The 17,320-nt window shown below is 35.9% G+C and overlaps 2 protein-coding genes and 1 pseudogene across 6 annotated transcripts; all 3 read right to left on the bottom strand.

Moving 5' to 3' along the window:
- Positions 1–730: 730 nt before the first annotated feature.
- Positions 731–3,053, bottom strand: LOC125193189 (adenylate cyclase). 3 transcript variants are annotated; one of them, XM_048090946.2, is made up of 3 exons: positions 2,145–3,053; positions 1,223–1,274; positions 731–971 (listed from the first exon to the last, which is right to left on the bottom strand). In XM_048090946.2, the coding sequence occupies exons 1-2, from the start codon at positions 2,747–2,749 to the stop codon at positions 1,253–1,255; spliced, it is 627 nt and encodes a 208-aa protein (XP_047946903.1). In that variant the 5' UTR covers positions 2,750–3,053; the 3' UTR covers positions 731–971; positions 1,223–1,252. The 3 variants fall into 3 exon arrangements, with proteins under 3 accessions (XP_047946903.1, XP_047946904.1, XP_088926155.1); XM_048090947.2 differs by lacking the exon at positions 1,223–1,274 and having other exon boundaries at positions 2,145–3,037; XM_089070029.1 differs by lacking the exons at positions 731–971; positions 1,223–1,274 and having other exon boundaries at positions 2,144–3,049.
- LOC148927092 (arogenate dehydrogenase 2, chloroplastic pseudogene) lies at positions 731–6,030 on the bottom strand (annotated as a pseudogene). 2 transcript variants are annotated; one of them, XR_016137762.1, is made up of 3 exons: positions 4,704–6,030; positions 1,223–1,274; positions 731–971 (listed from the first exon to the last, which is right to left on the bottom strand). The product of XR_016137762.1 is annotated as an arogenate dehydrogenase 2, chloroplastic pseudogene, transcript variant X2 (transcript). The 2 variants fall into 2 exon arrangements; XR_016137761.1 differs by lacking the exon at positions 1,223–1,274.
- An 839-nt stretch (positions 6,031–6,869) lies between these two features.
- LOC125193191 (pyrophosphate-energized vacuolar membrane proton pump-like) lies at positions 6,870–12,238 on the bottom strand. The gene is made up of 8 exons (XM_089069987.1): positions 11,909–12,238; positions 9,537–10,111; positions 9,080–9,459; positions 8,789–8,875; positions 8,374–8,704; positions 7,526–7,936; positions 7,382–7,441; positions 6,870–7,281 (listed from the first exon to the last, which is right to left on the bottom strand). The coding sequence occupies exons 1-8, from the start codon at positions 12,150–12,152 to the stop codon at positions 7,075–7,077; spliced, it is 2,295 nt and encodes a 764-aa protein (XP_088926113.1). The 5' UTR covers positions 12,153–12,238; the 3' UTR covers positions 6,870–7,074.
- Between the last annotated feature and the right edge of the window lie 5,082 nt (positions 12,239–17,320).

The raw sequence follows: 17,320 nt of genomic DNA, 5'->3' as shown, positions 1-17,320 counted from the left end.
GGAAGCTCCCACACGCTAGTAGTGGGATTCGAACCCAGCTCCTTGTAGCAATATCTGCTCCCCCGGAACCAACTGCGCTAAGCCCCTGGGGGCCCTTACTTTATTATCTCTTACTATGGAATGGAGGGAGTACAAGATATCATTCAGTTGTCATAACTAATTATAAGATGATAATTCATTAAAGTTTTGAGTTATGGAATTATTTTAATTGAATAAGTATAATTATGATTAATTATCGCATGATTACCCATCTAGGTGGTATTTGATTTACTAGATAAAATAGTACCAAAATATAATTTAGGATTAAGTTGTGCAATTATTTAGCAGGAGGAGATTGACTATAACTAATTATCACATGACTACGTCTAGAATTTAAGTCATGAGTTTTAATCTCATGAACCATGCAACTTACAAATTTAATCATGTGATATAATCTTTCAAACCGAATACCTCCCTAGAGAATTAAGTTGGGGGATTCAATCCCATGAACCAAACAAAACCCATATATTCAATCTCAAAATATAATCTTGCAAACCGAACGGCCCGAAGATACTATCTATTTCCATCAAATAACTACTCATTACCACTAAGCTAAAAAGAGAAAAAAAGGTTCAAACAAATTCCTCAACTGCTCACAAATCTTTTTAGCAACCTTCATACAGATTTTCAGTAATTTATTGGGTCAGACTATGTAATTTATAAAGGAGGACAAGTATTGAAGACCTAATCATACAACTCAATGGAGTAAGACCATTTTCATTTGAAATGTTACTTCACAAATTTTATATAAAGTCAAGATGGATTTATTAATTATTAACCATCAATAATGGTAAGTAAAGTAATGAAGGAAAACTGGATCGTCTCCACAAGTATCTAAACACTGGCAAAAAGACAAACATCAAACTACAGAGTTGTCAATATTGGCCGACTAGAAAGACTGAAGCAGCTTGCCTCTATCCCAGACACAAGACCTGAAACAAGAAAACAAAAGCCTTCTCATCTGGTGATCGAGCAATACCACAACACGAAAAAGAAAAGGAAAGGATGTAACAACAATGAGTCAAAATAGATCATACAGTTGATTAACATGATCCAGATCATAAAATCCCAGCAATTCAATAGTATGTTAGAAATACAGATTAGGCCACTAATGATGGAGACTAGGTAGTGATTTAGCCATGCTGGATGATGAAGAATGCTTGACAAGCGAATCAATGCTTACCCGATACCTCAAGAAAGTTGTGCAACATTCTCAAATATGAGACATTATTAGGCTGCAGCAAAATATTCTTATTTTCAAATTCCATTTGTAATATCATTTCATCATATTTAAAGAAAACAGATACACATCAAGCTTATTAGTATATATATCACATCCTCAAATACTACATCTTTACAAAATATGCTCGAAAAACACTTCCCATAACACCAAAAGAGAGTTCGAACTTTTAACAACCATACTTTGAAATCAGCTCATCTTGCTACTAAGTTTAAGACTTGGTGCGTGATTTAGTCATGTAAGATGATGAAAAATGTTCACAAGGCAAATTAGTGGTTACCCAATACCTCAAGAAAGTTGAGCAATATTCTCAAATATGAGACATTATTAGTTTGCACAAAACATTCTCATTTTCAAATTCCATTTAATATCATTACATTATATTCAAAAAGAAGTAAAGAACCAAATATACATCAATCTTATTAGTATATCTACCATTAACAAATGACATGCTCAAATCCATCTGTACAAAATATACTCACAAAACACTTCCCAGAACTCCCAAAATTTGTTCAAACTAATTTTGAAAAATAAGAGCTTTTTTTTTATCTCTCTGAACTAATCTAACACATGATTTTAAGATAAAAGTGATTACTAGCATTTCATAAGACAATTAAACATATATAATTCCAAATCAACTGCAACATGAACAACAAGCTATAGGACATAGTATGCTACTACTATACATGACATCACATTCAAGAGGCATATTTTATCAAGAAAGTTCATAAACGGAGCCAAAAGCTATCAACTTTACAACAAAACAAATGTATATCACTTCGGAATGACAGCCGATCAAAACAACAAACCAGAACAAAAGGCATAGCAAAATTATTATAGCATTCGAGAAGTGCAATTCACTTACTAAGCCGGTAGCTTTCCCGCACGAAAAATAGCAAACTTAGACTTAACCGAATCCGAGTATTCAATTCCATTTTCCTTCAAGAACTCCGTGATCATCCCCTTAACTTTCTCAGGCTCCACACTCTCACACTCAATCTCATACATATCCCCAAATTCGTAGCTAACTTCATCAATCTCCAGCTCCACCCCTTTCCACTCAAACACATTCCTCACATTCTTAAATCCCCCCAAACTCACATAGCTCTCAATCCCAAACTCCTCCTTCACCCTCCGCAAAACCCTAGAATCGGCATCCTTCAGCTTCTGGGGATTCTCCGAGCACGCCTTCCCGACCGAGTAGTCCACCTCCTCCTCGTCCTCCTCCACGCGGCTGACGCCGTTGGCGAGCACGGCGTTGGCCTTGAGCGTGACGAAGCATTTGGGGCGGTCGGGCTCCTCGTGGAAGCGGAGGCGGAGGACGGCTCTCCGGGAGCTCAGCTCGGCGGCGGATCCGTCGTAGAAGGTGTTGTGCTGGTGGTGGGTGGCGGCGTGGAACGGGGAGAGGGATGCGAGGAGCTTCTGGTGGGCGGATTTGTTGGGCAATCGGAGCTTCACTTCGACCTCCATCAGTAATCGAGAAATGGAAGCCGTGATTTGGGGATTTTGGTGGGTGGATTAGAGGCCGATGCGGTGGGATTTGGAGGTGGGGTCGACGGCGGAGCGATCGAAGTGGTGGAGGAGGGAGGAGGCGGCGGTGGTGGTGGCGGCGGAGGATGAAGCGGCGGCGCGTTGTTTGCGGGCTTCTTCGAGTTCTTCTTTGTCTTCCACTTTCACTTCGATTTTTGTAGGTTTTCGCCGAAGCATCTCTCGATTTCTTTCTCTTTGCTTTTGGAAGTGGAATTCCCTACTCACATTTGCTTTAAATACAAATCAATTTTTTGTGTTAATATTATTCCATATCTGTATAAAATATTTGAATTGGTAGACAATGTTTCATCATAATGTAACGGGTATATAGAGTCCAATGGATTATTAGATACGCAATTGATTTTCGATTATCAAATTACAAAATTCTCAATTTTGATCTGGTCTTGGTTGTTTTGGTTCGGCTACATTGCTATACTTTCGTTTCAATCACAATCAAGAAATCTTCCTAATCTCTTTGATTCTCAATTTTCAAGTGATCGAATTGGCATTGTTTCAGAAAAAAATGTGCAACGCATCATGAACAATCGGCCTCAAATATATAGTTAAAAGTAGGAGGCACAACGGAAGACACTCATGGCTGGCTGCCTCTGTCCAAATAGATTCACTGTCCAAATAGATTCAAATTTTCTGCTAATGAGATCAAGGTTTGATTGAAACTAAAACCACTGATTCCCTCTGACATCAATGCAGGGTGGCTGGGAAGTGAAAAATATCTGTATCTAAACACAGACTGAAGAGATGGCAAAACAGGGAACAAACACAATGAATGATGAAAAGACTTTAAGAACAAATGAACCATTCTCTAGCTGGTAAACTTCCAGGACTCAGATGAGCTATTGCTCCATAGTACAATTAGCAGGGTCTGAAGCATTACAATAAAGAAGTGCAGCAAAGTAAATGATCTTGCTATTACAACTAGAGTCCACTCACAGAAATAAGCATATGGCCAGAAAGATCATTACTTGACATTTTTAACACATCAACGGCTATTTTCTTCAGCTGATTAGAATACATAAAACACTAAGAAGTTCAGCAGTAAGTTAGAGAAGATTGAAGTCACGTTAATGTGCATTTATTGCAGATCCAATACTCCTATTGAGAATAAGGAATAATGTCTCATGTGGTGTTGGTCTATTCCATGAGAGCCGATGTTCAACAGAACATACCAAGCAGATGCTAGTATCTTTACATTACAAGAGGATATTTGTTGCTCCGGTATCAGTTAATATTTACACACACTGACACACACAACATGAAGCATTCATAATATATACTCCATGGAAATAGATTATTCACTTCACCACAAATGCTACAGGCATAGAAGTAATAAATAACAGAAACATGCTTCATCAATCTCGGATAGATGCCCCTACCAACCTTCTAGCATCATGCTCACTTGGGTACCCAAGAGAGACAGGAATGGAGTTTCATGCAAAAAAAATCAAATTTACACTATACTAAAAATGAACAAACTTCATCAATTTAGAAGAGATGTCCCTTCCAGCCTTGAAGCATTTGTGACCAGTCATGCATTGATGCATAGCTCTTTCCTATCCCATGGTATCCAAGAGAGACAATTTGGAGGCACATGAAGGAAAATTCAAAATACAGTACCAAATTCAAATTATATTCAAACTAAACAAATGTTTCCCTTGTTGATATAAGGAACAAAAGCATTTAGATTATTGATCCACCTTTCTAGGCACACACATTTAGGAACTTCACATTTCTAACATTTGGTCTTTGAATGTTACAAATAACAACAATGGACAGGACAAAACTGACAACTTACAAAAAAAATCCACCAATCAAGCACCAAACAAAGCTTATGAATACTTTTAGTTGAAAATATGGCCTTGAGAAATAGGAATACCTAAACCAAAAGAAACCACCCACGCTTTCCTTATTGCCCAGTCTCCTATTGAGGCGCACCAGGGGGCAGTAACCGGCTCGCCTTCTTGGGCAGCTTCTCCAGCACCGTCCTCACAGCTCCCTCCTCCGACTTCCCAAACAACTGCTTCCTCAAAACCTCATGCAAGAGTCCAAACAACTCCTTCTTCAATGCCTCAAATGCCAAATCCAGCCGCTCCAACTGCTCCATCGCGTTCTCATTGTACATGAAAAGCCCGTAATACAGATCAAAACTATCACCGGACGTATTCTCCACCAAATCCAACAATGTTTCATATCCCTTTGTGTTGATCGGCGTGCTCTCCAACTGCAGCTTCTCGAGTATCCTCCCCGTCGTGTGTGTGATGAACTGCGTCCCAGCCGCGTACTTATCATGCTCCTCGCAGCTCATCTCCACCATCCTACACCCCACATTCCTGAAAATGTCCAGGAAATTCTCAACCCTAGCCTGGCGCGAATCCTCACCCCCAATTCTCACCTTATCAAACACAAACGGCAAATTCTTCCAACTGTGCTTCCCACTCTCCGGTCCAAACATCGGGTGCGTGCAGAGAATATCGAAATGAGGCGGGAGAACTTGGAGGAAAATGTTTTTGGGGAATTCCTTGACGGATAAAACGTCGACAAACAGAGTATTCCGTCTCAGGCGCTGGAGGGGAATCGATCGGAGCACGGATTCGGTCGAGATGATGGAGGTGCAGATCACCATGACGTCAGGGTGCAGCTCGCAGAGATCGTGCGGATCAGAGACGAAAGCGGCGCCGATCGACTCGGCAGCCAAGAGGTGATTAGAGCGCGAGTGCGCGTAGACTATGTGGCCCTGGCGGACGAACGCCTTGGCGAGGAATTGGCCGAAGTTTCCGAACCCTATGATGGCGATTTTGAGCCTGGTGGACTGATTCAGGCGCATGACGAGGCGCGCCTCCAAGTCGTAGGGCTGCGCGGCGTCGATTGCGCGGACGCGGAGGCTCCGGCAGCGGGAATGGTGGTGATGGCGGCGGTGGGGATGCTGGAGAGGCGAGAAGAGGTGGACATTGCGGTGGAGGAGGCGCGAGGTTCCGGCGATTGCGGATTGCGCGGCGGGAGTTGACTGGATTGATATGGACGAAATCATGGGCGGTGACTTGTGGCGTTAGTTTCAATGATTGAAAAAGGAATGCAAGGAGAGGTGAGCGTGGCCGGCGCAAGGGTGTGGCGGTGCAAGGCGGCGGAGGCGCTTCGATTTAGCTGCGGCGATTTGTTCCACAGTTGAGGGCTGAGATTTTATTCAGTTCAATTTTTAGCGTTGAATAGTTGTTGATTTCATTTATTTTTAGCTGTGCTCAATCATTGCTGTAAAAGTAAAACTTCCCGATATAATGAGTTATTCCTTTTTTCCATTTTAGGAGTTCCAATGGAGTTTAGTATGAATTTTAAAAAATTAAAAATAAATACTGAAAAAGGTGGAGATAATTTAGTATAAAAAATTTTAAGTCTAAATATTTAATAATTGATACTCCCCCTTTTCTTCATGATTGAGTCAGTTTATTATTTCGGGAAGTTTCTTCATAGTTGAGTCGTTTCCTTATATAGTAACTTTTTCTTCTCTCTTACTTTACTCTCTCTACTTTATTCACTTTATACTTTATTTTCTCTACCTTTTTCTTTTTCTTACTTTTTTATCTATTTATTTAACACACCCAACATTCATTTCTAAAACTTCGTGCCAAAAAGTTTCGCCTTAACTATGAAGAAACGGAGGGAGTACATTCCATTAAACCTCATTTAACACTATTACTTTCTTTTTTTTCTTTAGAAAGGCAATTATGTATTCTCAAACAAATGTTCACTTTTTAGAAAGCATCTATGTATTTATTTTCAAACGAATGTTCATTGGTTAAGTTAAAACAAAATATAATAATGAATCGTGACTAACAAGATATAAAAACCACAGTTAAACCTTAAAATGGACAAGCTCATTATGTATTTGTCATAAGGAATATAGGTAAGTTGAAAAGACACTAGAAATCTCGACCAATTAGTTAAAACCACTAATTTATGCTTCTTCAAGACTCAGAGTAATGAATACACACAGTAACTTGGGAAGAAAAAGAGAGGAAAACTGAGTAGCAAAAAATAAAATCCAAAATAGGCAAAAGAGGATTTAGAGAGGTCCTTCAGTAATAGTGAAAGAATATGTAGAGGTGATATGACAAGATTAATGGGAAAAATCTCCTAATAGAAGAGAGCAGAGCCCCCAAGCAGAGAATAAATAAGTATTATATCATCATAGTTTCAACATGAGATTACAAAATGGGGGGAGAGGCCTTCTTCCATGTCTCTCTCTGCTTAGTTTAGAAAAGCTTGAAGAGCAAACCACCATGGGCAGCAAAGAAGGGGGCAAACACCAGCGACTCCACAGCCATCAGCTTGATCAGGATGTTCAGCGATGGCCCGGATGTATCCTTGAGGGGATCCCCCACAGTGTCCCCGATCACAGCTGCCTTGTGCGCGTCTGATCCCTTGGGACCGAGTGAGCGTGCATGGTCAGATACACCAGCCTGCCATCATCAACATCATCGTCAGTCAACCTTTCATTCAAATTTACTAGTTCATGAAAATTTAATTGCATCGAAATGAAAGAAGTTGTCAGAGTTATACCTCGATGTATTTCTTGGCATTGTCCCAAGCTCCGCCTGTGTTGGATGCGGAGATGGCAATCTGCGTTGTGTAGATGGGAGACGATTAGTGTTGCATTATATAAACATTGGAATAGAATATTATAAGAACGTTTAGTGGCATTACTTGGACACCGGAGACGAGGGATCCAGCAAGGACTCCAGAGAGAGTTTCGACACCGAAAAGAGTGCCAACGATGAGGGGTGTAAGCATGACAAGAGCACCAGGGGGGATCATCTCCTTGATAGATGCATCAGTGGAGATCTTGACACAAGTTGCATAGTCAGGCTTAGCAGTTCCCTCCATGATACCGGGAATGGTGTTGAATTGTCGGCGCACTTCTTCAACCATCTTTAGAGCTGCACTGCCCACACTCTTCATCGTCATGGCCGAGAACCAGTAAGGAAGCATAGCACCAACCAGCAATCCGATGAATACTTTAGGAGTTAGGACATCTACGGTTGATATTGCGGCACGGCTTACAAATGCACCAAAGAGGGCAAGAGACACAAGAGCAGCAGATCCAATGGCAAATCCCTGAGAACACAAGCATAAGCATGAATGCACTGTTAAATATAAGAGCAATATAGTGAACTATGCGTGTTGATGACAAATTAGGTCATGAACAAAGCCCAGAAATTGTTGAAAAGAACTTTATTAACCTCAAAAGATATTGTGCTAGTTTAACCAGTTTTGGGGAGAGGCAAGAAAAAGGGTAAGACAGCTTACCTACAAGAAGGGCCCTAAATGGCGTTTAAGTCGACAAAATGTTGCAGCAGTTCTAATGAATAAATGAAACAAAAACCAGTGATACAAAGTTGCATATCTGTCGCATGCTCATTAAAGATGATAGTGCAAAAATAAAATAAAAATTTGCAAATGCAGCAAACTGTAATATATGTCAAATATGCATGTGGGAGTGGTTTAACTTAAAAGTAATCATTTCATTGAGACATAGAGTGGAATGTAATCACCTTTCCGATAGCGGCCGTGGTGTTTCCTGCAGCATCAAGGGCATCAGTCCTCTCTCGGACTTTGTGGCTCATGCCTGCCATCTCAGCGATACCTCCAGCATTGTCACTGATTGGTCCATAAGCATCAATAGCCAGACCAGTAGCTATAGTGCTCAGCATTCCAAGAGCAGCAACTGCAATTCCATACATAGCAGCAAAGCTAAAACTGACAAAAATGCTAACGGCTATGGCAAAAATTGGAATTATAACAGATTTGTATCCCAATGCAAGGCCAAAGATGACATTGGTAGCTGCTCCTGTACGGCATGAATCAGCAACATCCTGTACTGGGCTGAAAATAAGGAGAAAAATGAAGTCACAATCATATATATTCAAAAGTTTTGCCATAACTAGACAAATCATTCTGTAAAGATACCTGTAAGCATTGCTGGTATAGTATTCTGTGACAAAACCAATGATAAGGCCAGCCCATAAACCAACACAAACGCATAGGAATAATTGCCTGCAGTCATATGAGTTTCACGCTGGTTCAAAAATTTGAGGGAATACGCTCAAGACAATGATATAAATGTATATATATACATATGTAGGCATTTATCTTTATAGAAAAGTGACTGAAAAAAATTTAGTGTTTACTTAACTTATAAGATTCAGATCAACAATCGCAAACGATAATAAGCAAGTGAAAACCAGATATCTAACTTACCAGCTCTTAACATCTTTCTGTGATCCAAAATCAAATATTGTGAAAGAGGACGGAAGGGCGATCCAGCTGACCAAGCCTACTCCAAGAGTCATCAATGCTGTGGAGATTATAAGTTGCTTTTTGAGTGCTGGCTCAATTTCTTTGACAGCCTTGACCTCAAAGAAATCAGTTGCAAATAATGTGGTGAGCAAACAAACAAGGATTCCAACAGAGCTGACTAGCAGAGGGTATAGCATGGCAGTAAACTCATGGTTAATCCCAAAAGATGAGATGGAAGCAACAACAAGTGCCGCACAGGAAGATTCTGCATATGAGCCAAATAGATCGGACCCCATACCGGCAATATCCCCGACATTGTCACCAACATTGTCTGCAATAACCTGAACATTTTGAAAATATAAGTAAAAGATACTATAATAAAAATAATTTAACAAATTTCATTTTGATGTCATCTTACTGCAGGGTTTCGGGGATCATCTTCTGGAATGTTCCTTTCCACCTTGCCAACAAGATCTGCCCCTACATCAGCAGCTTTCGTGTAAATTCCACCAGCAACTCTGCCAAACAAAGCCATTGAAGAACCACCAAGTCCATAACCAGTTATAGCCTCAAATAGGCCTTCCCAGTCATCACCAAAGTACAGCTTGAAGAGGTTGATTGCAATAAACAAAACCAGTAGACCACTTGCGGCAAGGAGGAAACCCATCACTGCACCAGATCTAAAAGCAACAATGAAAGCTTTCCCCACACCTTTCCTAGCCTCTAAAGTAGTTCTAGCATTGGCATAGGTGGCAATTTTCATTCCCAGGAACCCCGAAATTAAAGAAGTTATTGCACCAAGAAGGAAAGCTACAGTGCTAAAGATAGCTGAGGCAAGAGCAGGCTTGCATAACTTGGTGGCATCAAAGGTGCAAGCTTTAGCCGCTGTACTGAATCCTTCCACAGAGCCGAGGAAGAGGAAAATCAAGATAGCAAAAGCAACCATGAAGATACCAACATACTGGTACTCGGTAAATAGAAACGATGTTGCACCTGTGAAATAGCATCTATGCATCAGAATTAGCTCACCCCAAATGAGGACAGACATATTCAAGAATGCTGAACAATTAAGTATTCAAACTTTAATAACATAATTAGCAATAACATTGATCTTCGCCCAGCTTAACTTTTAAGGATTCAGGGACAACAAAAAATGGAAACTAACAAGATCAAGAGTTTATAACATGCATCAGTTACCCAACTTATTGCCCCCATTGAACACATTGAAGGTATTAAGAACAATGTATTAAACATTGTAAATTTCTATATTACTGTTTATGCTTCAAAGAAATTACTTAGTAATTTTATAACAAGACTGCATCTTGATACCTAAAAAGAGAAACTACTAGAAGCAATGCTGATGCATATAACGTACTGAGCATGCCTATGAGTTCTCCTTCTAAAGCTAATAAGTTGTTGAATTTATTTTGTCAAGCTTTCTAGAAGATGCTACAGTATAATATTTTTTCAGAGAATACCAAATGTCAGGTCATTTTCAAATAAATTGTTGAATTGTTTGGTCAATATAAGCTCTATCTTTTCAGTAATGGAATCAAATTTTATGCAACTTTGTGTGTAAACAAAAAAGGGTGGAATAAATTTCGTACAAAATAATTAAAAAAGAAACAATTAACAAATGTTGTTATACAAATACAAATATTTTAGAAGATACCGTAGAACCTTAAAGGCTATCTCAAATAAATCCATAACTACATAAAAGTGAATTTTCAGTAATTTCAAAGGGAAATAAAAACTTTAATGGGAAAAATTATACAAGTAAATTTAATGGGGGAAATGAAATAATATAATATATAATACATTAATGAATTGGAAAGGAAATTAGTCATTCAAGAGGGAAATAAAAAAAACCTTTAGCTGATAATTTACATGTTAAAATTTTAATTGCAAAAAATGTGGCCCGAGGAATCAATACCGAGATAATTTAAGAAAGAATTTTCAAATACTTGTTGAAAAGTATTACACATATCAAAATTAATTTGGTGCAAAATAGTACATGAAAGCACCTTCCATTTTATCACGGTTCCATATTTGACCCACCATCAAGATAGTCGAGCACAAAGCTCGATCCTACCAATTTCACTATTGCATTCATGCCTCCACTCATATACACAATCATTATACAGATAGGGAGGCCACACAATGATTAAGCAAAATACAGATGAAACAAACAAAAACATAATGTCATTCTTTTTCATAGTGGCACCACAAAAAAGTTACTGTACAAAAAAAAATATCCCCCCATGTGATGTATTTATACTAAATAGCTTCTAGCTTATACCACACTCCACACCAACCAGAAAAGTATGTGCAATTTAAGTATGTAATTCAACTATGGTGAATGCATAATTAATCACACCAACTACAACTAAATTCCGAAGTCTCCGTTACACGTGTCATTAAATAAATCAGCTGAGTAAACAGTCACAATTGAAAATTAATATGGGCGAGAAAAAGAGATCTTTTTGAGATCCCACATCTCACGCAACGCCAATTTTTTAATCAATCAAATGTTATGAACGCCGACCGGAACGGAAAATCAAAGCAGATTATTTTAATCGCAGAAATAGAATCCTAAGATAAGGTAGAATTGACGCAATCTAGCGCAAAATATCTCCTCCTTGAACACAGGAAACAAAATCAGAATAAGAAATAAGCGAAAATTGAAAGATCTGAGGTGAAATTCAGCAAAACACAAGGGAAAAGCACGATTCGAAGGTCGAAGAAGCGCAGTAGTGAATAAAAATTGGGAGAAATGGTGAAATTGAGGACCTTCAGAGATGGCGGCTTGGATTTCGGCGCACTTCTGGACGACGGCGTGCTCGGAGACGCCGTCCTCCTCCTCGATGAGGGGCTCGGCGAAGCCGTTTTTGGAGTCGGAGTGGGATTTGTCGGTGGAGACCTTGACCTTGGAGACGAGGAGCCATTGGACGAGGGCGAAGGCGATGCCGACTATGGCGCAGAGAGGGATGATGACCTGAGTGGCGAGATCTGGGAGGAGAGTGGACTCAACCATCTCTGCGGAGAAAAGGGGAGGAAAATCTGGTGGAGAAGAAGAGTGTGAGGAGAGAAGATGAGGGAAGAGAGAGTGTAATTTATGAGTGAGGGAAATAGATAAAGGGTGAGATTTGGAGGGACTTTGGCCTCATTAGATTGCTTTTATTATTTACTAAATCATATTGTAAAAAAATATTCATCTAAAATATTGAGAGCAATAATCTGAACTAAATTTTTGACATTTGATTTTAATTGTGGCAATACACGTTTATTTTTATGATAATAGTATTGTTTGAATGAACAATCTAATTCGATTATAGTATAATGGAGTAGTGTTTTTGTATAGACTTTGAACTAAAATTATAGTGACCTGAAATATGATCGTGTTTCAAATAAAAATCTAATAACATTTAACAAACATATGAATATTCCATTGAGAAAGAGGAAATAGGGTATTAAGAAATAAATAAAGTTAAAGTGTGTTTTAAGAAAATAATGAAAAATGACAAAAAAATCTGGAAGTATTATAAAAATACCTCAAACCCCTTTAAGATACAAAAAATGAAAAATAACAAAATTATTTGGAAGTATTGTAAAAATACCGCAAACGTAAGTAAGTATTTCATCACATATATCTGGTGCTAGTATTGATTTTTTTTACAGATTATATTCACCGGATTTTTCTTTTTTATTTTCCTTTTTCTTTTTTATTTTTCCTTCTCTACTGTTTTTTTATTTCACAGTTGTTTCAATGTTTGTTTCTTGCATTTTGAAAAAAATAATAATTTTAAAAATATTTATGTGCACACCGCCGTTATTTTTATCACTTAAAATTTTTATTAATGTTATTATTATTTTTAAAATTCGTCTTCGGTATTAATTAATTTGATTTTATTGAATAAAATACATTTACATAGAGTATGGTTTATTGAATATTATAACTAAGGAAGTATGATAAAGTATGAATATGGGGAAGTTGAAAGTGAATAAATCGCTAATGCTACACACACATGGATAGAAATTAAGAAGTAATGAAGTACTACTACCAAAAAATTATGGCTTAGGGTATTGATAAGGTTATTCAGAAACTAATTTTAAATTGATTGTATCGACTCAATTAATTTGGAGTGGATTTTTCTTTTGGAGTAGCTAAATAATGCTGAAACTAACAAGGTTATTTTAATAAGTATCCATAACATTATTAAATAAATTAATAAAATTAATTAAGAATATTTATACACACTTATCTTCTCCCATAAATTCTAAATAGAAATTATGGCTATTTATTTATTTTCACTCAATATTTTCATCAAAATTACTTAGAAGCAGGCTAAGTTGCTTGATATTTTCATTAGTTATTAATAGTTAAATTTTTTTACAAAATCTATATCTGAAAAAAATATAATAAAAAAGTATAATATTTATTAATAATTTTCTTAGAGAATGTCAATATTGCTATTTAGATTTTCATTTATGAAATGGTGTAAATTCCTTAAAAAACGTAACTAATTGCCGCAAATTTAAGAAAAAATTCTACAAGATCGATGATAAGATAACTTACTGCTTCGACTTTCTTTGCATATGAGTGAGGGCAACATAGCTTGGTGAACGCAACTTCATATATATGTTCATCTCTCTCTACGTTTTTGGGAGGTGCGAGTCTTACCTTGGATTGGATTGGATTGCTGCCGAGTATTGTATTTGTTAACATTTTTCTTTGTTTTCCGTGTTAGTGTTTATGCGTTACCAAAGGTTCTTCTCAGTCTGCTTAAAATTTGTAATGAGTATTTGTCTTCGTTGTTGTTTATTATTCTTTTATGGCACGTCATTCGCGACTAGCTTGTTAAATTCTTACTCACGCTATCTTTAGTAGAACTAGCCTTTTTTTACATAAAAAATCCGTGGTTTTTTTTTTTTAAAGGAAATCGCACAATTGTTATGTGCAAGTGATTGTGTATAAAATTTATTTCATGTTTTCATGCAATTGCTCGTAAATATAATTAAAGAAAAAGAAAAAGAGAAAAAGAAAGGGAAAAAAAAGGCAAAGAGCTACATTATATTATTAGCCTTATTCGGTATGCTCCACATACCATATTATAAAATACTATAAAGTTTTTAGAAACATATTCATTTCATTATAACTCTCTTATTGCACCTTCTAGAACCTAAAATAGAATCTAAGAACCTTTTTATTCTTAGTACACCTAAATGCGTGGAGTCATATCTTTGTAAAATCATCATATCCTTTCTTCTCTAAAAATGAGTGTCTAGGAATAATTATGTAATCTTTATATTCTACAATCAAAATAGGAAACAATAATAAAAGCAATGCCTTCCCTTTTCTGTTTACTGGTTAACGTCCATGCCAGATCTCATGTCTTAAATCACCAATAATCTATATTTCAATCATGAATATTAGGTATTGATGAATTAGTGAGGTTAGTTAAAGAGTTTACATCTCTTGACCACACCTCTGCGTGAGATTAGTTCAAAACAAACAACATCAAATTAATAGTATATGAGTGGTGATTATAATACTATTAGAGCCCAAATTTGATCCAGGTCCGGAATGACCTAGTTTTGATGCCGGGTCCAAGATGACCAAAGTTATAGGTTGGACCAATAATGACCCGACATTGAACCTGCGAAGTTCTTGATATGGTCTCGGCTTGAGGGTAAATTTGCTGAGTGCAAATTCATACCACATCAAAAAACTATAAGACAAGCGAGTGACCAAACAAACAATATTAAACTAATATGATGTCGACTATCAATAACGTTAAATTTGTCGAACATGAGATATTCTTGATATGGTCTCACCTTGAGGGGAAGATTTAGTTGCATGGATTTGATCTATAAAAAAGAGAATATTAAACTAATACACGATCAACTATTCTAATGTTAACATTTACATGATCTAATCCACAAACTATGTTTGAAGATTCCAAAGATTGATTTTTTTTAGCGGTATATATCACTATTATTAATAGTAAAATGCAACTTAATTAGTAAAACACGTTTATTTTTTAATTTTCAAAATTACAATAATTATTTTCATGGAAATAGCTACCAAACTTTATCAAATATCAATAATATCGATTCTTAATCCGACATGTGTCCGCGTGCGATGGTAATCAATGTTTCCTAATTATTAGAATAGCGACGAATATATGCTTAAAAGGTGTCAAATCCCTTTTCCACGATGATTAGGAATTTAAACCGCAGCTATTTTATATTTCAATCAAAATTAATCGACCGGTAATTGGCATGATATAAATCAACATCTACTTTACTTTAAATTATTCTGCAATCGATTTGATTTTTAAGTCTTTTAACTCTCCACCCTTTGCCTTTTCTTTCTTCTTTTACTTGATCTTATTGTTGTTACATGCTTTATTACATTATACTGTTTGTAACTTTTTTCTTTATTTTACAATTGGTATTATTATTATTATTATTATTATTATTATTATTATTATTATTATTATTATTATGCACTTTATACATTATAGTAACTATTTATACTTTATTCTTTATTTTGCTATTGGTCAATCCAAAATAGTTCTATACATAATACGCTAGAACTAGTTAACATTACATATATTTTTGTGTAATAAATACTATAACTAGTTAACATGTACATATATTTTTGTGTAATAAATAGTGTAGATCGTGTTTGTTCATTTTATTATGGATTTTAGAACAATATAATATTGGCAAATTGCACATTTTCCATCTATACTAGGGCTTGTTAGCTAATAAATTGTCATATTACTATGAGTATATTAAAATAACAATAAAATTAAATGAAATACAAATTTGATAAATATCTCGGCAAGCCAACAGAGAATTCACTAACAAAGTAAGAATAGCATGAAAATCAGTTACAAAATAGCAATCAAACAAAACACAACTAACAGAAAAAATATATAAACAACAATATAATTAACATAATGATAGAAAATCACATGCCATAGTAGTATCTTTGTCTATAACAACCCAACAACCAAGCACAAGAAAAATACAACAACGCTACAATACTAAGCTAGACTTAATTGTTAGATCCTTCCGAAAATATGTAGGCAGTAACAACTAACCACGGGAAAAAGGCAGCAGTAGCACAATAACTTTAAGCTAGACTTTAGTTATTAGATCCTTTCGAAAATATGTAGGTAGTTATAACTAATCACGAGAAAAAGACAACAACACAACAACTTTAAGCTAAACTTTAATTATTAGATTCGTCTAAAAACGTGTGAATAGTAACAGAGAATCTCTTATAGGAGTATAACAATAGAACATTTATTATTTTAGGCTGGATTTTAGTTACTAGATCTGCTTGAAAACGTGTAGGTTGTTAACAAATGCATGTTTCTATATAAATTGGGAATATTTAGTTTAGAATATCGTAAATAAAAAATTTAAAGATTTAATTTGGTGATTTGAAATTTATAATTGGATTAATTATTTTAGAGAAATTTATACTCCATTTAGTTCAGCCAATATACTGAAGATTTTAAATATGAGGTCATGCCATTTCATTAAAAAGCAACTTAATTATATTTATGTTGAATTATTTGATTTAATTGAGGGATATAACTTATAACTTATAAGTAATGCAAGTGATGATGAATTAACTTGAATTAAAATATTCAGTAACAACCCGAAAATAATTCAATGGTGACAGTAGGGGACGCCAAAATCCATTTACCAGTCGGTTAATCTATTAGATGGAAAATAAATAACTACGACTTTGATAGTATGAAAAAATTAAATACTACCTACCTATCTATCTATTAAATATGTAAATGCGGCACGCTTGGATATAATTTATAAATGGGTAAATATTAAATATTATCCCAACTCAATATAGATTACCTTTGTATTGAAGTTTTGAAACATTGGGTATCTTACACTTATGCTTACGCTGAGACACATTTAATGTAGATTTAAACAATAAACAATTGATGATTAGTTAATATATTACTCCCTATATTAGTAAATTAAAATAAATTCGGAATAAAAATAGTTGGTATGGAATAAATGTGCTTGGACATGAATAAAAAAAAGAAGCATCCTATGCGTTTAATAAAGCCAGCGCACAATTATTTATATTCCATAAATATGTATATGTCAAGCACAATTTTAGGAATCGAATTTATCTAAAAGGATATTCTTATCCGAATC

The sequence above is a fragment of the Salvia hispanica genome, chromosome 4 (assembly GCF_029641045.1).
Source record: "Salvia hispanica isolate PSC_SH4W2 chromosome 4, Shi_PSC_v1, whole genome shotgun sequence".
Taxonomy (NCBI): domain Eukaryota; kingdom Viridiplantae; phylum Streptophyta; class Magnoliopsida; order Lamiales; family Lamiaceae; genus Salvia; species Salvia hispanica.
The sequence above is the reverse complement of the archived record's forward strand: the minus strand, read 5'-3'. Positions and strand labels throughout refer to the sequence as shown.